Raw genomic sequence first — 21,224 nt, 5'->3', positions numbered from 1 at the left:
AAAACACTTTTATTAACTAACATTTGCAAATTTGAGTACAAGTGTTCAAGGAAACAAGAAAGAGTGAAAAAGGTGTCCAAGACTCATCATCTTCATCTTCAACTTTTCACAACACATCATCTGCAAACAATTACTCTTGATGTGGTTCGTGATCGATTAAAGGTGATAAGGTTCGAAGCTGTGATCGAAGAATCCAGTTCGGGTTGAAGCTTGTGGCAGGTTCTTTCTTGAATAAAACCGTTAGGGTTTTGTCCTCCAATACGGGTTTGTGTTTGGGGTTTTTGGACGAATCGCTTCATCAATATTCAGCCGAGCGAAGGTGATTGAGAAGAGGAAGTCTTCATCAGTCTAGTAGCGGATTCGGTGGCATTGAAGTGAAGGATTCGGGTTCGACTCGTTGTGTTTGAGATCAGCCGGGCCGAGGGTTTGAAGAACGGAAGATTCTTCAACAAAGGGGCTGGAATCGGAGGTCTAGCAACAACGATCGAAGGTCTTGATTCATCTTGAATCAAGGAGCAAGGATAGGAAGCATCATTCAACACATTGGAAGTTCTGTTGTTTACATGCTTTGCAATCCTTGTATAAACGATTAAATTTCACAGGTGATATCTAATTAATCATCTCAATTCTATTTTTAGAATTGAGGGCAGACGTACCCCGAAGCGAGGACGGCGGGGGAACTGCCTCATCAAATCTCTGTCTTCTTTAATTTTCTGCATAAGCGCTTTTCAGCTTAAAAAAATTAAGTGATTTCAGTTTAAGCAATTTTACCAAACGTTGATATAAGTTGAGTAAGAAATTAAAACTGTTGTTTGAATACAAAGTACATTAGTATATTGTACTAGATAAATTTGAATTACTTACTCAACTCAAATATCTCTTGGAGTATATGCACACCAAGTGTTTGTGAATTTGCATAAGCCAAAGTTGTCTTAAGTTTGCACTCAGTTTAATTTGGTATTTTGGATCATTGGAACTAGGCTTGCTAGTTAGTGAAATATATCAATTGAGTGTGCAATTAGTGTAGTGATTAGTGTTTCATTTTATCTCTAATCCATTAGCTTAACGCATATCCTATTTTCCAATAACGGTTCGTTTTTAGACTAAAATTTTCCTAGGCCGCTTCCGCATTCAAAACAAATTTTAAAAACCAATTATCTTTCAAATTGGTAGCGCCGACTCAAGTTTTTAATTGGGATCTATTCAACCCCCCCTTCTAGATCCGTGCCATAGTCTAACAAACTTGTCGATTGCAACAAATTTGTGGGCACATGTACGAAATCTAGAAACATCCTAAAAAATAAATAACTAAATAAGTTTTTTCATTAAAAAAATGTGTTAGAAAAATATAAGAAAATATGTTCTTCCATAAACACTTACGTAAATCGCTATGTTAGCTGCAATTCCTCGGTGCAATTCACCCATAATCGGTAGAGACGAGTTTTCATAGTGTTATAGATGAAGAAGTGTTGGTTATTGATGAAAATATGAGAGATAAATGTGAAGAAGTGTTGGTGTTGATGAAAAAGTGTTGGTTCCTATGTTTATTTATAATAAAAAGCATGTATTAGTACCCATGCTAGAAATAAATGTGTCCTCATCTTAATTGGTGACCACATATAATAATTACATGCTAGCGCCATCTCAATTGGCGACTTCCTAGAGCTGCATGGCTATATCGTGGCAGGTCTTCAACGCATGGTCTTTGTCGTACCTCAAAAAATGAGAACACGACCTCGCGGGGGCGCAATCGCTCGCTCGCGAGATGAATTGAATAGAGTCGCCACCGAACTTTATTTATTCTCAAAGAGGAAAAGAGAAAATATCGATAAAACCCCTAAAATAAAGGATATGATATGGTCATGTCAACCAATATCAGGGTTCGAGAGTCGGTTACGCAAGGGAAATGTATTAGCACCCCTCACGTCCATTGTACTCAACAGGAACCGTTTAGTTAGTTTCGATTTAAATGTTAGTTTCTAATCTTCTACTTATTTGGGATAGAAAAAATGAGAGAAGGAAAATGTTTTTGAATTTATTAATGAGAAGGACCTACAGAAGGTTTTTATTATTAGGGGGAGAAAGGAACTAACCCTACATTTTTTATTAATGGGTCTGACAATATTTCACAATCCCGCTCTTATTATTACGTAGTTCTTGGTAGAAATTTTTTTATTTGTTGGTCGATTTTAGCAAAAGATATCTTGTACTCAAAACAGGCGAGGAGCGGACGTTTGTATGACATTGAATAGATTTATAAATCAACATTGACGGAAAAATGCCACTTATCTCAACTCAACGATTGTGGATGAAGCATTGTTTTGCATGATCTTAAGACAAATATCTTTCATTTGTGAAAAGGTTTTTCATGATTAATCGCGCGGTGACGAGAAAAAGAGTTTGATTGGTTTGATGTATTTTAGGTGAATGAAAGAACATTTGATGAGAACGAGACCTAAGCCTCAGGATCAATCATTCGGGTTTCCACCGGAATGCTAGATTTCAATGATCCTTTTTCATTCGAATTAAATGAGAAAATTGTATGATGGACAGTGAACGCTTGATAAGAATCAACTGTTCAAAGAGTTCCGTTCGAATGCTTGATCCCAACAACTCTTATTTTATCCAAGTTAATTAAAGTGTTTTAAGAAACGAAAGAAAAGAATGAGCGGTTAACCCAAAACGCATGACTTGGGACCGATCATTCGAGGGTTCTCACCTAAATGCTAGATTACAATGATCTTCTTCTTTCGTTTTTTTTAAGTTTTAAACATTTTACTTAAACGATAATATGTTTTAATGGGGACAAGAAACAATTTAATCGAATTAACAAAGGTACCACATGGTGTTGAACCAAGATCTAAGAATTTAGTCATAACTTTTTATTCTATCAACATCTATACTAAACACTTATTTAATTATTTATTCGTTGTAACAATAATAAATAAAACTACAAATAAATAACATAATCAAAAAATAATAATAAAAATAACTAAATTAACTTCTTTTGTATATTTGTATAACATAACCGAAAAATAATAAGTAAAAATAACTAAATTAACTTTTTTATTTTATTTTTATAACATAACCTAAAAATAATAAATAAAAATATCTAAATTAATTCTTTTTTATATATTTTAATAACATAATCTAAAAATAATAATAATAATAACTAAATTAACTTTTTTTTTATACTTTTATAACATAACCTAAAAATAATAAATTAACTCTTTTTTATATTTTTATAGTACAATCTAAAAGTAATAATAAAAATAACTAAATTAACTCTTTTTTATATTTGTATAACATAATCTAAATAATAATAAAAATAACTAAATTAACTCTTTTTTATATTTTTATAACATAATCTAAATAATAATAAAAATAACTAAATTAAATATTTTTTATATTTTTATAATATAATCTAAAAATAACAATAAAAATAAATCAATTAACTCTTTTGACTTTTTATGACATAATCTAAAATTAATATAAGTAAATAAATGTAAAACTTAATTTTTTGATTTTTATGTCATAATCTAATAATAAAATAAAATAAATGTTAAACTTAATTTTATTTTTATTTTATGGCATAATCTAATAATAAAAGAAAATAAATGCCTTGGTTCATGATTTGTTGTTGGCCAATCTTGTACCTGATGACCTGTACTTGTGCTTGCTTACTCGGTGCATGATTCTAGGTTATTATAGCATACTGTTGGTTAAAATTTGGCATGTGCACATGACATGGTAAGGACATTGTTGATGTTTGCAGGCCCTATTTTGGGAAGGGTTTTTGTCTTGGTTCAAAGAAAATCATGACTTGTGCCCAAATGTGCTTTAAGGCATATTTCAATTGCAGGTATGTATCATAGTGATCCTGCATGCATTGATTCATGCAGTCTTGGTTCACCTGGGCATTTATGACTGGATATGCTCAGCATTTCATGGTTTTCTCTGTAGCTTGACATTGGTTCTGTTTGATGGCAGGTTGGAGGCTTTGGCCAGGTAATGTGGTGTACTGGAAACAAGGAAATTTGTTGCAGTTTCCAAGAGCACACTCCCATGGTGTTAGTGCAGATGGTGGCATTTTAAACAGGTCTTGTTTTGCTGCAGGAAGGTGTGTCGAAGTGAGTGCAAAAAACCAAAATTCATGTGCATTGCTTTGTCAAATTAACCATGTATGTGCCATGTTTGAATGTGATTAGGGTGTCTGGTTTTGTGGTGAATGCATAGCCAGTTCAACAGGGTAAAGGTTGGTTGTCAAGGCAAGAAATCCAAGTCATGATATGGTGGTGTGGATATGAAAAATAAGCCAAATTGCTTGGACATGAAGAAACAAGGGAGAACACAACCAACATGGATATTGGATGATGAATCAAGGCAAAACAACATGGGATTAGGTCCAAGTTTAGGGAAATTAGGTTTTTAGAATCTTGGGTTGACTTTGGTCAAAGTTGACCAAAAAGTCAACTGTTGACCAGAGTCAACAATTGGTCCAAAACTCATTTTCTTGGAATTTTCTTTGTAAATGGACAATGGATTAATGATTAAGGTGAAATTTAGGGTTTTTGGATTTTGGGTTGACTTTGGTCAATGCTGACCAAAAAGTCAACTATTGACCAAAGTCAACAATTGGCCAAATATGTCAAGTTTTGTATTTTCTTGGGTAGAATCACATGTAATGGTTTAAAATGACATGGAATATATTGAAATGGATTAACAAATGGTTTGAAGTTGGTTTCCAAATTGTTTTGTTTTATGACTTGGACTTTTGAAAAATAACTTGACTGATAAAGTACATGAACAAGACCATCCAATGAGGTCATAAGGTTAGGGTTTTGACATAGTTTCCATGAATCAATGGCATGACCAACAAGTGGCTTGAAATACAAGGAGTTTGGTTGTTCAGATGATTAGGACCAAATGTATACCCATAACCATATGAATATAATCATTGACTTGGGACCAAGACCAATGCTCCAAGAAGGGTTAGGCCAAACAAAAATGACAAAGGGTGAAAATTGAAGGGTCATGAATGCCCAATGAAGCCACAAAGTTCATCTGATCCCCCATCTTCTGATTAGGGCTTTGGAGACCAAGATAAGGCATGAGGAAGCTCCATGAAGTCATGCCTTGAGGAATTAGGGCTTTGAAGGCCTAGATTGTCTGGTCACACCTTTGGTGAAATCAAACCTTCACCACCATCATTAGGGTTTCACATCCCCCATACTGATGATGTGATTAGATCATGCCCTTGAGCTTTGATCTCTATATAAACCCTAGCTTTATGGGCCCAAGTTTCTTCTGAATTCATGATGAATGATGCATGTGGATGAATTATGAATGTATGCAAGTCATCTCCTGATCAAGTGATTGGATGCATAGGTGAGAAAGGGGAGGACAAATTTTGGGGTACAACACCAACATACCCTGCCCTCAAATTGTGAGCTTCGATACATTTAAACTTATCTTCTACTTCAGCAGCCGAAAGCCTCTGATGTTCAAAACAAATATATAATATGTCTTCACATGGAATTCTAATCAGGGGACTAGTCGAGTCATTGTTATGATCGACAATTTGCAGTTCTATCGCAAGTTGACGACTTCAGGTAAATCCAAGTGGAGGTGACTACATTAAATAATGCCAACTTGTGTAATGGTACCAAGGAAAAGCAGTAAGCCCTCCTTATACTTTTGAGTAGTTGTAACTAAGGTGGAGATGTCATGGAGTTGTTTTATTGGTTTTGTGATTTCATATGGAACTTCGATTGTCTATTAATCATGTAGGGAATTCAAACTATGTATTGGAATTATGTAAAATTTATTTGGATAGATTGTAATGTGATTGGATTTTTTAGAATTGGAACTATAATGGGTTAAGTTGGAATTGTATGATTATTTATGGTTTTTTACCGGTAACGGAAATGGTATATTAAAACAACGGTCGAATGAATGAAATGGTATTAATGTGTATATGGAAATTGAATCATTGTATGAATTGAAAATGGAAATTGGATTAAAGGATGGTTATGTATTGATTTTAAAATGACTTAAAGTATGGAAATGGAATTAAAGATGGTTAATGGAATTTAGATTAAAATCTTGTAATCCTCTAATTTGGTTTATGAAGATTTTAAAATGGTGAAAGATGAACATGGTGCAAAGTGGTTTTACAAAATATGAAAATGATTAAAAATGGATTTAAAAATATGACAATGATTAAAAAAGTGGGTTTGGGCTAGATGGTTGACTTTGGTCAACTAGTTGACCAGAAAGTCAACAGTTGACCAAAAGTCAACTTAGGTAAAAATGTTTGTTTTTTTGTGGAACAAATGTGAATATGACTGAAAAACCCAACGTTCTTAAACCAAATAAAACATGTCAATCCAAGACTCCAAATCCAATCAATCAAAGCCAACCAAATGATATTCAATCGATTGTAACATCTTGAATGAATCTTGGCCAATGAATCAAAACCATGAATCTTTATCAAGAAAATGAACCATCCATAATGAACCAAATGAATCAGATGGAAACTCCCTGAAAATAGGGTTTCCACTATGCTCCCTGGTGAACACCCTTGAACCCATGATTTTATGCTTTTTTTTTTCCGAATGCAAGTGGAATGTGTTGTGACACAATGACTATGTAGATGGGATGCATGCTTATCAGGATATGCAAATGCTTAGGGTCAGTGACCTAGATGAACTTGTGAATGGTAGGGTGAATTTTGGGGTATGACAACGACAAACTTCATTTTCTGGTGTAAGGTAGAAGTCACTGCCCCAACAACATGTATCGATGGATGTCCCAAAAGGCAACTATAAGTGGGATTGATGTCCATGACTTGGAAAATGATCGGGAATAGATGCAGGGCGATTTTGATTGATAGTTCTAACTCCCCAATCACTGACCTATGAGATCCGTCAAATGCTTTTACCACAAGGGCATTGGGTTTCATCTTTGACCCTTAGTAAGATAATTTAGTAAGTGCCCTTTTTGGTAAGACGTTGAGGGAAGATCCAATGTCAACTAAAACCCTAGCTAGAGCATCTTCTTGGCATTTTATGGACACATGTAAGACGCGGTTGTGATTTTGTCCTTCCTTAGGCAACTCTTCATTTCTGAAACTCAGAGTGTTGCAAGTAGTGATATTGACGACTACTCCATCGAATTGGCCAACCGTTATATCTTGAGTAACATGAACTTGGGAAAGCACTTTCAATAGAGCCTTCGTATGAGCTTGGGAGTTTAGAAGTAAGGATAGGATAAATATTTTGACGGTGTTTGACGTAGTTGATCGACTATCTTGTGGTCGTTTTTATTTATCATTTTAAGAAATTCAACCACTTCACCTGACTGCAATTCTGACTGTACGACCTCAGATTCTTTGTCAGGAACTGTGATCGTAGCTTCCTTTGTCAGTGCTTGAGGGGTTATATTAAAATCGAGAGTGTAAATTCAACCGATGCGGGTCACTCTGCTTGTCCATGCAATGTTTGTGACCGTTATGTCATACTTCTAAGGTACGGCCTTGGTGCTTTCGAGTGGAAATGGGATATGCATACAAATTACCACATGTGATAGATAAACAACATCCCTTCTTTGATAGGTTATCTCAACAGGTTCTGGTAGATTGAAAAAAGGTTTAATCACTTAAACTTCATCATTTGTTGTAGAACCACACACTTGTAAAACACCTTGATTCATCATGGTTTGAATATTAGATCGTACCAATTTACACCCTCTTGGGTAAATGGCACACTCTTCATAGTTATCATGGCAAGTACTAACCAGACCAACTCCCACCAATCTTGCATGGAATGCTATTAAAGGAGTTATAACATCTTCAACATTTTTATTATACAAACACCAGATACATCTTCAATGGCATTAATAGAACCATGTGCATGCAAATGATTATTCTTTACATTGGGTCCAACATCTCTGAATGAAAAGATCTTCTTCTCAACCAACTTTCGTACTATATGCTTCAAAGCATATCAACCTTCCAAATCATACCCAGGAGCGCCCCTATGGAAATGACAATGGGCATTTTGGTTGTACCATTAGGGCAAAGGATCCGGTGGAGGACCCAAAGGTCTGGGGGTCACTAACCCCTTTTGCAGCAAAGATGGGTACAACTTAGTGTACGTCATAGAGATTTAAGCGAAGTAAGGTATACCCCTTTGTAACCTATTCTGATTTGGAAGATTCTGCGAACGCGGAGCTTGAGCCTTTGATTTATTGATAAACTGGTGCCATAAGTGCTTGTTGGTATATTGGTGCTTATTGATCAAGTTGATAGATATAAGCTTCTGGTTGGCTGAAAGCCGGTGTGACCGCTGCCACATACGATTGTTGGATATATTGCATTGGATAAGTTGGTTCCTGTTGGGAAACTTGTTGTTGTTGCTTCTTCCACGAGTGACTCCTTCTTTGAATGATTAACATTGTGTTCGTTTCCCCTTCCTTTTTTCTCTGAAAACCTCCGAAAAACTTTTTGACATTGTTACCAGATGTTTCAGTGGTGGTTATTATTTTACCATTTTTCAATCTAAGCTCAACCATTATACCCACGACAACTAAGTAAAAGAAACTTGTTGATACACTACTCATCATTCTTTCATAAAACATAAGCTTTATCGTATCCATGAACTAATCTGCTAACTCTTACTCAACAAGGGATGGTTCAACTTGTGAGGACACCTCCCTCAATCATTGTGTATATTCCTTGAAAGACTCGTTATCTCTCTGGGACATGCTGAGTAATTGCCTCCTATTTGGCGCCATGTCCATGTTATATTTGTAATGTTGGATGAAAGCATCAGATAAGTCTTGGAAACAACGAATTCTATTTTGATCAAGGCTTAAGTACCACTTAGAAGAGCACCCGTCAAACTATCTTGGAAGAAATGTATACTAAGTTTATCGTCCTCGACGTACGCAACCTTTTTCCGATAGTACATGATGAGGTGACTTTTGGGGCATGAGTGCCCCTTGTACTTATCGAAGTCATGGGTCTTGAATTTTGCAGGAATCACAAGACCGAATACTAGGCACATTTTCCTAGCAGCAACACCAAAGACTTGGTCACCTTCCATAGCCCTTAATATTTTCTTAAGAATCTAGAAATTCTCCTCCATCCCTCTTATGTCTTCATGCCTTTCGTCCTCTTCGTTGGGAAAATCTGGAGCATGTTGTTGATCTTCGAAATAAGATTGCATACGTGCATGGACATATCCATGAATTCTATTTTTTGTGTAATTACTTTGTAGAAAAATAGTATGTTTTCTGTTACGGTTTTTGGAATTATGTTAACACTCCTGCCTATATATTCTAATTCATTATGTATATGATTCTTCATGAATGATGCATCATGAATTCATGTTGCAATTTATATGATTATGCTGATTTTGATTTGTCTAATGTAACATCAGAACGTTTGTATTGTTATATTGCCTCTCATATCCAGGTCATCAAGTAACATGCCACTTGAAAGTTGTTTTTTTAGCTTTGCCTAGCGTCCACTAACGGAAGGATAAACATGACAATGTTTCAAAAGTTAAAGGACCAAAGTGACAAAAAAAAGACAAAATACTCCCTTCGTCCCACAATGACGGATCTAATTGACAATTTCACACAAATTAAGACAAAAGAATAATTGAAAGAGAAAGAATGATATTTTTATTAAAGTATCCTTCTTATGTATTGAGAATGATAAAAATAATATTAATTAGAGGGTAAAATTGGAAAAGATGCATTGAAAATTGAAATAAATCATTCATTTTAGGACACTCTTTTATTTCAAATGAGTCGATAACTAAATTCATCGTTAATTAGATAAAAAGATTAATATAATACGTTTAAAGAGTTAGACCCATCTAAAAAATAATTAAAAGACAAATTCGAATTCAAAATATAATTAACCAAAAAAAATATATTTGACTAAAAAAAATTAAGGATCAATGTGAATTCAATGGATTAAGGGAAAAAGAAGAAAGTATTTTGCCAAAATATAAAGATTCAACGTGTGGCTTAAACCAGTGCACTCGATTAATCCAAAGGACATAATTGACTAAAATACAGGGTGCTTTTCCGCCTCAATCGTGAACCCTGCTACCAGCGCACACAAACAAGCCCCCGTGAGATCGTAATTAGGGTTTAAGAAGAAAGAGTTGAACAACGAGGAAGAAGACAGTGATTGAAACTGTGTACCATCGCAAATCATGGCCGAACCAGAAAACACCTTTCAAGCTTCACATAAGAAGAAGAAGCGCGACAAAAAGAGGCTCCGTGATATTGTTGAGGAGCAAAACGGAGCAGAAGAAGAAGATGTGAATGATACTCGTAGTAATGGAGAATCCTCGAAAAAGATGAAGAAGGAGAAAGAGGAGGTGGAAGTAGAAAATGAAGTAGTGGAAGAGAAAAAGGTTAAGGATAATAGTGGTTCTGGAATTATGAGCACCGAGTCATTTGCTTCTCTCGGATTATCTGTACCTACTTCTAAAGCCATTACGGATATAGGATTTCAACGCATGACTCAGGTAATCAACGAATTTCTGAAAATTTTGGGATAGGATAATGTTAGAATTGACCATATTGTTGTTATCAATGTAGATTCAAGCAGGATCGATTCCGCCACTTTTGACTGGAAAAGATGTTCTTGGTGCTGCAAGGACTGGTTCTGGTAAAACTCTTGCTTTTTTAATTCCTGCCGTGGAGCTTTTGTACAAGCTTAAGTTTAATCCTCGAAGTGGAGCTGGTGTTGTTGTCATATGTCCCACCAGAGAGCTTGCTATTCAGGTATTAAATTTTGCTGATAATTGTTTCTTGGCTGTGTTGACCTATACTAAACTGTGGTGTTGGAATTATGGTACAATTTGGATTAATTTCTAGCTTATGATTATGTGAGTGAGCTTTTCTATGAAAATAAGTTTATGGTCTTTAGGAGTTTATGGTTTGTATGGAAATGCTAAATAATAGAGGTGCAATTTGGACTAGTTTATAGTTTATGGGAGCTTCTCATTTTAAACTGTTTTACGGTTCTTCACTTATAAAAATTCCTTATGGAGAGGTTTACAGTTTATAGCTATTTTTATCGAGAAGTTTAATAAAGGAGCTTTTGAAAAATAATTGAGAGATTTTGACCTAGATGAGAAACTAATTTTTCAAGATTCTTTTACTATTTGATTTTTTATTAGTCTTGTTGAGAAGTTTAATCAAATTGACTTAAAGTTTATGAAGAAGATAATTAAGAAACAGAAGATGATTTCAACTTATATGCAAAACTGCTTTTTGAAAAACTCATTATTATTGTTGCAAGATTTTTTTAATATCTCGTTTTTGATAATAATTTGTTTTGAAGTTTATCTGAGCTGGTTCTTTTTATTTTCTTTGCATGCAGTTTCTCATTTTTTGTTATTCTTTGTGATGTTTTATCATGTTTGATGTAAGCGGATTTTGTTATCTAGTTCTCCTTATTTGCTGATTTTACATTTCTTTTAGACCCATGATGTTGCCGAGAAGCTTCTAAAGTATCATTCACAAACTCTTGGATTGATTATTGGAGGTTCAGCTAGAAGAACTGAAGCTGAACAACTTGCTAAAGGGATAAATATATTGGTAGCTACTCCTGGTCGTCTTCTGGATCATCTACAAAATACCAAGCGGTTCATATATGCTAACCTGAAGGTATATAATGAGTTGTTCCAGTAATTGTTTCTCTATTTTGCTTCACTAAAATACAGACATATTTCATTTCTGATGCTGGTGTTGAGTTTTAGGGTTTCAGATATGGAAGGAGAGAAGAGGAAAAATAAACACTTTGCCTTGTAATCATGGTTTGATAGTACGGAAAACTAAACACTAATCCATATATATATAGAGTAGTTCTAGGCTCCTAATCCTAATTAAATAAAAAAAATTAATCAAGATAATAGAAACACGTATAGAACAATCCTAATAGATAATCTGAAACACTTTTAGATCAAGATATCATTCATTATTTCCATGCGATCTATCATTGATCTAGTATTTATTAATGATGTGTTTTTGTCATCAGTATGGTTTGTGAGTGGTTGATGCTTATCAGTAATGTAAGCATTTCTTGTAGAATGTACACACAAGTGTTTGCTGCTTATCATTAATGTAAGCATTTCTTGTAGAATATACATGTAATTGTTCAATGCTCAACACATGGACACATTGGCTACAAAATATCTATTTGATCTTAATCAGAAGTTTATTCATCATGTATTTTGGCTGATATTTATTTTACGCTTGCATACGTTGTGACATTATTCATCTGTCCTTCCCGCTTGCTCTTGAAATAAGTAGATGCATGGATGAATATAGCGTAGATTCAGGCTATTCTCTTACTTTAATATTCCTGAATTTGTTGGCAGTGCCTCATTATTGATGAAGCTGACAGGCTATTGGAAGCAAACTTTGAGGATGAATTGAAGCAGATTATCAAGCTCCTCCCAAAGGTATCTATAATGCTGAGCCTATGAAATTATAATGGTGGTTTCTTTAAATTGCTTTGGCCAGCCTATTTTCCTTACGTGGATTGGATAATTGAACCAGAAAACACCTGGCAAAAAGGAGTTCAATAATTTAAAATTACTAGCATTACTATTGTCTATTTCTTACCATAGAGCAAAAAACAATCATGAATGATGCCTAAAAGTTTGTTGACTTTGAATGTCAACAGCTGCTTGCAGTTGACCTGAAAATGCATGGCCATGTAGCTCATATTTTTATATTATACCCAACCATTCTAGGCTGGATGAGATGTTCTTCTATATTTTTCATTTAATCTGTCTTCTATAATTTCTGCTGACTACAAGTGTAGATGTAGCTTGTGTTCTTAAATGATGTCTGTGGGCTTGACTAATTGATCTACTTCTCATTCAACAGAGTAGGCAGACAGCTTTATTTTCAGCTACACAAACAAAGAAGGTATGTTCTTCATTTCCATCTTCCATCAATTTCTTTCACCAAACGTTTATTTTCATCTAATTCAATTTTTAATAAATTTCGTACAAGTTTCTTTGTTTACTTTGGATACACAGTACTTGAAAGTGAGAGTCACTTCTCCTTTCAATTTTGGCTCTATCAATTAGAATTATATACTTTTTAATGAGTGGCTTATTTGCAAGAATAGAGGAATGGTATTTCTCATTTTCAGTTTAGGTTCTGAATCATATTTTTCTTTTAAAATATAGGTTGAAGATCTTGCTCGCCTGTCATTTCAAACGACTCCTGTCTATATTGATGTAGATGATGGAAGAAAGAAGGTGACGTGTTCACTGAATTTATCGTAGTCTTTGAACTTTGTTCATCAGCATTATCATCATATCTGAGACGGAACTCATAAATGCAGGTCACAAATGAAGGATTGCTACAGGGTTATGTTGTTGTTCCCTGTGCCAAGCGATTTAGTGTTCTCTATTCCTTCTTGAAGAGGCACCAATCAAAAAAAGTGATGGTCTTTTTCTCTTCATGCAACAGTGTCAAATTCCATGCCGACATTTTCAATCACATTAATCTGCATTGTGCAAATATTCATGGAAAACAAAAGCAGCAGACCCGGACAGCTGCTTTCAGAGACTTCTGCGAAGCAGAAAATGGGGTCTTGCTCTGTACTGATGTTGCTGCTCGTGGTTTGGACATACCTTCCGTGGTATATTCATCTTTCTTATCAACTTACTTGAATGTTTTGATGGAAGAACATGACTCATTTTGGCTAGTTTTATCAGGGCTTCCCCAGTATTGAGTATGAAATTGGCTAATCTATTGTTAAGTACAATCTAAAGAAAAGAAGAAGCTTAAGAGAGTTAATATTATCAAAGTATATAGTATTGGGGTTACCTAACCTAAGTAAGAAACCTCCAGATAAAAAACACCAGAGGAAGGGATATAAAATCTTCCCACTGTAAACAAAATAGAAATTAGAATTAAAATAGACATGAAAATCACATTTATTATGCAAAACTTGCTGCATTCTCTGCATATTAAATGACCAAACCCCTCTAACCATTAGGTGCGCAGCATAACAAGGGTAAGAAGACAACTTTAGCCTGCTATAAAGATCCAATGTGAAAGCTGTACTTGAAAGTTCTATTATTTATCATCATTTTTCAATCATTGCCAAATTTCATATTACAGTATGCACCACCCAAATGCTGTGGGTGAATCATGGTTGTCAACATCGGGATCTTGCATAAGATCGGGAAGGGATAGCAAGATCGTAGCATAAGATTGTAACTAAGATCGAAAGATCCTACCCAATTATTTTTGTAAGATCATGAGGGGGTAAAAAAATTCGTAAATCATAAGATCATAACAAAATTCGTAAGATACCACTAAAACGAAAAATAATACTATATATTTGAAGTACTTTTGCATATACTTTTGTAGGCAAATGTGTTCATGGGAAAATGACCATGTTTCATATTCTTTAGACATGTATGATTGAGTTTTTATACTTTTTTTGTCATTTACCATAAAAAACATTTGTTAGACATTAGGGACATATTTGGCCCGTTAATTGGTTTATCACTAGTACATTATTTAAAACAATCCTACGATTGAGATGTTTAGTCTCTAAACTCTAAATCTAAAACTTCATCATTTCAAAAGACATGCAATTTTCACTGCCAAACTGTAATTGTAGCGCTTCTGCATCTTGTCATCCTTCTCGGTTTGTAATGGTGGTTGCCGGGAAACGGCCGATCATGTCCGGAGCGGGCCAAGATCGCACAAAATCAATGGTTTTATGATTTTTTCACAATTTGGCTACAACCCACGATTCTACTCTAGATCGAGATTTTGATAACCTTGCTCTGAATGACATTTGCGATAGTTCACACAACACAAATCCCGTTATTCACAAAAGCATGAGTCTGCACCAGAAATACCTAACAGCTGGGTAATGAAAGGTAAATAAGTTTCCAGTGTCAGAATATGGGAAACACAAAGCTTGTTGTGGCTTGCAAGAAATAACTTTGTAATCAAAAAGTAAACATCACTGTAGTTAAAATGAAATATTTGATGTAAGAAGAGGATCTGTATATCTTAAGGGGGTAAGCAAAACCGAAGTTGAAATTCTTACCCAGATTAATCCTCCATATTGATTAAGCATATTTTGAATGAACTATTGTGCTTATGCAGCAATGTATTCTGTTTATTGAAAATCATTTAAGGTAATTGTTTTATCTCCCCCCCCTTATTTATGTTGTAGGACTGGATTGTGCAGTATGATCCGCCTGATGAGCCAAAGGTACTTCCTGCTCTTCTATTGACTGTACAAATTACATTTTTATTTGTTTCTTAGCAGTCTTATATGTTGATGTACAGTAGTATAATGTATGTTTTATCCTGCAAACAGGAATATATTCACAGGGTTGGTAGAACAGCTCGTGGGGAAGGTGGAAAAGGCAATGCCTTGCTTTTTCTGATTCCTGAAGAATTGCAGTTTCTTCGCTATCTAAAGGTCAGTTTCTGTCACTTAACAGTAGCGGATCTTAAGCTAGCCTGATGCTGAACTAGAATTTATTAACTTGTCAGTATATGCATTTACTTTATCTGAGAATATATCAAAGTAAAAAAAAGGGAAACATAGTGCTCTGATGCTGAACCAGAGTTTATTAACTTGTTAGTGTATGCATTTACTTTATCTGAGAATGCATCTACGTAAAAAAAAATGGAAACATAGTGCTATGACACCCAGAAAAGATTCTAATATGTTGTTGGTTAAGGTTTAATGTTAAATTGTTAAGACTAGACTCTAGACAGCCTTACCTGACAGAACACCAGCTTTAAGTATTGCGACCTATGAAGCAAGGACATATGGACACCACTAATTTCCAAACTGCAAGACATCGACATTGATGCTATACACACAAACGTGAGGTGCAAATGCTGTATGTGTGTTAACCAGAGGTCTCCGTCTTCTTAGCAACAAGACATTATTTGAGTAAATTTCAACTGTGAGCTTCATGCCCTGAGTACATGATATATGGGAAAAGTGATTGCTATTTCCCCTAGGCTCCTGGACTCTGCTTATTTTTGTAAGAAAATTTATGCTTGGCTCATCCCAAATAATATATTTTATATTTATCCTTATTTCAGATAGCTAAGGTCCCTGTGAAAGAATATGCTTATGATGAAAAGAAGGTGGCTAATATACAGTCTCACCTGGTATATTCCTTCTTCCTTGGGTTAAATAAAATTTTATTTATTAATGTAACCAACTGCAGCTTATGTAACAAAGGAACTTTTGCATTGTGTAGGAGAGTTTGGTTGCTGGAAATTATTTTTTGAATAAAATGGCTAAGGAAGCATATAGATCATACATATTAGCATATGATTCACATTCCTCGAAGGATATATTCAATGTTCAACACCTCGATCTGCAGGTACAGCTCTTAGAGTATATTATACTTTATAATTATTTCATTAAATATTGTCTAAATTGATATTATGTAGTTAAGCTCTTGTGCCTTGGCATTTTAAATCACCTGTTACCGGGAACTTTTATATATTCTTTCATTTTGATCAAAAGCTTCAAGAGTAGGGGCAAATAGAATGGTTAATTAGTAAGAATAAATTACTGAACAAAATCAATATAGATTAAAGGAGGTCTTTATGTTTGAATTCCTAGTTTAACGGTAACATCATATATAGAACATTTTTGAAGGTAAGTTCATCAATTGTAGATCTAGACAAGAGACTGGAAAGGGTTCCGAATAAGTTGGATCTTTAAAAAATTGAATGTCATTCATTGCTTTTTTTCTTGTTTTATTTTAATAGTGGAAGACACAAGGGAAAATAAAGAATTATTGTCTTAATTTAACATGAGCAATCTGAATATTCATTTAATTCAGGATTATCATAATAGAAAAATGTCATTAGTAGCCTTGTGCATTAAGTGGTAGGCTAGAGAAATAATCATTTCATGATCTATAAGTTCTCTGAGAAAGCTGTATAGGTTTTTTCTGCCTTCAAATAAGCTATTATCCAAACATGCATCAAGAACTAGGTATGATCATAAGCATATTAACAGTGATAGAAAAGTATCGTCGCTGGTGAACTTAAACTGTTTGGATTTGAAAGCCGAATACAGTGTCATAATACCAGTTTATATACTTTGAGCAGGCTGTTGCAGCTTCATTCTGTTTTTCAAACCCTCCAAATGTGAGTGTAAACATAAGCAGCAGTAAGCAAAGGAAGAAAACACGTAGAGTTGATGGTGGCAGACATGGATTCAACCCCAACAATCCTTATGGAAAGCGAAATGCTGATGATGTGCGGCAGTTTGTGAGGCATTAACAGCAAGCGTGCCACAATGCGATACAGTTGAAAAAGTTTTGGTAGAATTTTTATGAAATTAGATTTTATAACTTACAATTTTTCCACATAAGATTATTCAAGCCATCAGAATTTTCGACAACTGGAAATTTCTCTGCAACCTTGTACCTGAATAATACCACCTCATCATGTTTCCGGTTTGTAATTATTTTATTGTTAATTTTGATCATTAACTTTTATACCTGGCTTCTGAAAAGCAATGGAAATGGAAATACAAAACTGAGTTCAATTGTTTATTTTTGTTATTCACATTAACTAGATAATAATACACTTGTGTATTGAGCATCCGAATTGCAGTTTTTGAACTTGACTCTAAAGTGGTAATGAATAGCAATCACCAATCCTGAGAGGATCATTATGAATTCAGTTCTATTGTTTTGAAGAAGTGTGGGCATGCTATTGTTTTTCAGTCAATTTAGCAATCTTGGTTTGTTAGGAGACAAGGTAGTCCAGTTACTCGTACTCCTGTACGAGTGGTGACATTAACAAATATTAATCTCTGGGACATTACTTTACAAAATTAATCTCATGGGCATTACTTTTCCAACCTAAAGGGGTAATGCACTTTTGTGAAAAACTAAAAATGTCTCTAAAATTCGTAATAAGGAAATGTTTTTTCCAACTTCAATGGTATGTCTCACATATTTGGAAATTTTAATATACTATTTATATATTTGGAGATGCATCCTCTCATATATATACCACACTCTTTTGTAAATGAATCACACCTTTATTTTATAAAAAAAACATCCCAAAAAATATTTTGGAATAAATCCAGAAATATATTTCAGAAGAAAACCGACACCTTCAATACCTCAAACACCCCCCACTTCTCCAGCACACTCACTTTCAATAATAATTCAACTATGACAATTGGCAACTGATAGTATTTAGAGGGTTAAATATCCTAACACCACAAGCACCCTATGTCATGCTCACGCAACAAATCATTTTCCATTTTATCTTTACTATAACTATGATATTTTCTCCTTGTAATTCAATATGCCATACACAAACCATAAGATTTTCAATAATAAAAATAGTGATTCAAAATCATAAGATTTTCATCAAAGAAAAAAGGTGATGCAATTCAAGGTCTTGCAACAGTGTTGTTTCTGTTGGCTTCAAATGTGTTAATTGTGGAAAGGAAGAGTGCTAGAGAAGTGGGGTGTTCAAGGTAATGAAGCCAATGGGTTTTCTCCGGAAGTATACTTTTTTATTTATTTCAAAAGTATATTTTTTCACTATTTTTTGATAAAATGAGAATCTGATTCACTTAGAAAGGGGGTGATATATAGCAATAACAACAAAGTTTAGTTTCAAATTATATTAAATGAAGGAAGATTTTATTAAAACAAATTTGTTTTATTTGATCAGAAATTTCAAGTTTTAGCCTGATATAATTAGCTATGGAAAATGGAAAGCATTGTCATGTAAATGTATCACCACTATTATCTGATCATTATGGCCACACCACTATGTTAGAAACAGATTCTCTGCTGCTGAAATACTTTTATGTGAAAGATTTTCAAGAATAGAAAATTTAAAAGGACAAATGCAATAATCATATAAAAAAAAGTTAATATAAACTAACTAAAAAATAAACAATATCATCATGATGACAATAAGGACATTCTAAACCAACAAATTAACCAAACACCTAAATACTCAACAAAACAAAACAAAACACCTAGAATTAAACCATACTCATAAACTAACCTAAAAGACTAATAATTAGTAATGCTTCAAACATAAAGCATGCCAAGAAATGAAAGAACAAAGAGTGTGAATGCTGTGACACTAATAGGATTCATTTGAGTAGCTTTAGAGTGTGCTATGGGTGCAGTCTCATTTGCAGATTGTGGTGATGGTGCTGTAATTGGTCGAATATCCAAAACCTTGATCACCATTTTCTGTCCTCTTGTACAATGACCACTAACTCCACTAATGAAGTAGAACATTCCCGGTCGTTCAAATTTGTAAACTGTGTTCCCATTGTTTTCGAAAAAGAGTGGACGATCCGATTTACACTTTTCATATTCTTCTTCACTCACCATCATCACCGAGTCTTTATCGTACTTGAAATCTACACAAATGTTTAAAACAATATCATTAATCTAAATATCATTACAATGATTTAGAATATAAGTGACAACTGTGTCGGTCTATGTAAGTTATATTCTAAGACGCTATAATAGAAATGATCTCAACTAAAAATAAAATACACATGTATTGAAAAGTAAAATCGATGAGAAGTGATAGTTACGAATAGTGTCATCGATTTTGAATCGATTTTGTGAAGCCCATTGGTTATACATTTCATCGGAGTCTTTTGAGGTAGGGACAACCCAACCAACTCTACCTCCAACTTCAAATTCAGCACAATTGATAACCAAAAATTGTGAGGCAGAGAAAAGAATAAAGCAAAGGAAAAGTGAGTTGGAGGCATTGAAAATGGAAACCATGTTTGGATTTTCTATGGGGAGTTCTAGTAAGTGAAAAGTATTGTTTTGAGAAAATGATTTTGGACTTAAAAAGAGAAGTAAAGTGAAAAATGAGAGTTTGTTAACTAAGAAGAGGGAGAGAATTTAGGAACATTTTAAGGTAGTGGACTATGTTGTGAGTGATGGTTTCACAAAATGCTTCATGACTTTGTCTAAATTTTTTGAGTGAAATTAGCTAATATGTGGAAGTTGAGATTTTTCTAATTTTCCTACTAGACTCGTTGCATTTTTGAACAAGTAAATATATTCCACTTTGAATAAATCGTAAATATGTTCCACTCATAATTTATCTTCAATTTAATTCAAAAAAATCTTAGTTATAATTTATAATATAAACAATATTTAATTAAATTCTCTAACGTATTAAAAAAAATTAACCTCGTAATTAACTACCCACTAAGTTTTATTTATCCATTCACTGCAACTACAACTTCAACTTCTCAATATCTCCTTTTATTAATTAAATCTTTTCTATTTCTTTTAATTGTTTTTATTTTGTTAAATCCAATCACAATCTCTAATCTCTCTCTTAACTTTATTCACATACACTCTCTCAATTCTTACAAAATGTTCACTATCTTCTTTTATCAGATTTCTTTTTCCTTCCTCTTCAAGTTTAATATCAATTAGACTTTGACTTTATCTACCACTAACAATTGAGTCATTTATAACGAATATTAAAGGTATATAAAATATTTGTTGGTCCTGGAATCTTCCTTATCCAGGTTTCCAAACTCTCTCGTCATTTTTTATAAAAAAATTCTAATTGTATTTAAATTAGTTAAAAAGTAATAATCGAAAATATGGTCCTAGAATATTCATCAATGTCTTGTAATGATTTATTTTATGGAGAAAACTTAAATACAATGCAATTTTTACTATTTAAGAATAAAAATATGATTAATGTACTTATATATTATAGGAGGATATTGCATATGTGTAGGGGAGAATTATATACTTGCCATATTTTTAGTGAAAAATAGGGAAAGTCACATTTAAAGAATTGTATCTAAGTCTCCTCTTTATTTTATTTTCTATCCTAGTTATTAGGACATCAAAAAGATGAGTTTTAAAATGGATGTTGGATTAAAACCCCAATCACAAGATAAAATGATGAGCAAGAGAATAATGGAGAGAGTGACAGAATTAGAGTGAAAATAATCGTCAAAAGCATAAAAAATTGGAGGGTGGTAGCCGATTACACCAAATCTATAATCGGTTACATGTTGCTTCTGTTTGATATTTTTGTTGACGGAAAAGGTGGTAACCGATTACACTCCTGCTGTAACCGGTTACACCAACTTGAATTACACTTTTTTTCACAACACACCACCGTAATTC

At 33.8% G+C, this 21,224-nt stretch overlaps 2 protein-coding genes across 2 annotated transcripts; one reads left to right on the top strand and one right to left on the bottom strand.

Annotated features, from left to right (window-relative positions):
• The first annotated feature begins 10,031 nt into the window (after positions 1 to 10,031).
• On the top strand, positions 10,032 to 17,615 carry LOC127073665 (DEAD-box ATP-dependent RNA helicase 27). Its single transcript, XM_051014842.1, has 12 exons — positions 10,032 to 10,550; positions 10,624 to 10,809; positions 11,512 to 11,697; positions 12,411 to 12,494; positions 12,925 to 12,966; positions 13,233 to 13,304; positions 13,391 to 13,690; positions 15,251 to 15,289; positions 15,398 to 15,502; positions 16,141 to 16,209; positions 16,302 to 16,427; positions 17,167 to 17,615. Exons 1-12 carry the CDS (start codon positions 10,233 to 10,235, stop codon positions 17,338 to 17,340), a joined length of 1,701 nt encoding a protein of 566 aa, XP_050870799.1. The 5' UTR covers positions 10,032 to 10,232; the 3' UTR covers positions 17,341 to 17,615.
• Positions 17,616 to 19,013: 1,398 nt separating this feature from the next.
• LOC127073664 (mavicyanin) lies at positions 19,014 to 20,001 on the bottom strand. The gene is made up of 2 exons (XM_051014841.1): positions 19,646 to 20,001; positions 19,014 to 19,465 (listed from the first exon to the last, which is right to left on the bottom strand). Exons 1-2 carry the CDS (start codon positions 19,842 to 19,844, stop codon positions 19,125 to 19,127), a joined length of 540 nt encoding a protein of 179 aa, XP_050870798.1. The 5' UTR covers positions 19,845 to 20,001; the 3' UTR covers positions 19,014 to 19,124.
• Between the last annotated feature and the right edge of the window lie 1,223 nt (positions 20,002 to 21,224).

The sequence above is a fragment of the Lathyrus oleraceus genome, chromosome 4 (genome assembly GCF_024323335.1).
Source record: "Lathyrus oleraceus cultivar Zhongwan6 chromosome 4, CAAS_Psat_ZW6_1.0, whole genome shotgun sequence".
In the NCBI taxonomy this organism is placed as follows: domain Eukaryota; kingdom Viridiplantae; phylum Streptophyta; class Magnoliopsida; order Fabales; family Fabaceae; genus Lathyrus; species Lathyrus oleraceus.
This window is presented reverse-complemented; position numbering and strand designations above follow the sequence as displayed.

What these genes read in the sequence shown, in the direction of transcription:
- LOC127073665 (XM_051014842.1), top strand. Translation starts at nt 10,233, where the DNA reads ATGGCCGAACCAGAAAACACCTTTCAAGCTTCACATAAGAAGAAGAAG. An exon ending in TAGATGATGGAAGAAAGAAG is followed by an intron (nt 13,305 to 13,390) that starts GTGACGTGTTCA and finishes TCATAAATGCAG; the next exon opens with GTCACAAATGAAGGATTGCT. An exon ending in TTCAACACCTCGATCTGCAG is followed by an intron (nt 16,428 to 17,166) that starts GTACAGCTCTTA and finishes TACTTTGAGCAG; the next exon opens with GCTGTTGCAGCTTCATTCTG.
- LOC127073664 (XM_051014841.1), bottom strand. Translation starts at nt 19,844, where the DNA reads ATGGTTTCCATTTTCAATGCCTCCAACTCACTTTTCCTTTGCTTTATT. An exon ending in CAAAATCGATGACACTATTC is followed by an intron (nt 19,466 to 19,645) that starts GTAACTATCACT and finishes ACATTTGTGTAG; the next exon opens with ATTTCAAGTACGATAAAGAC.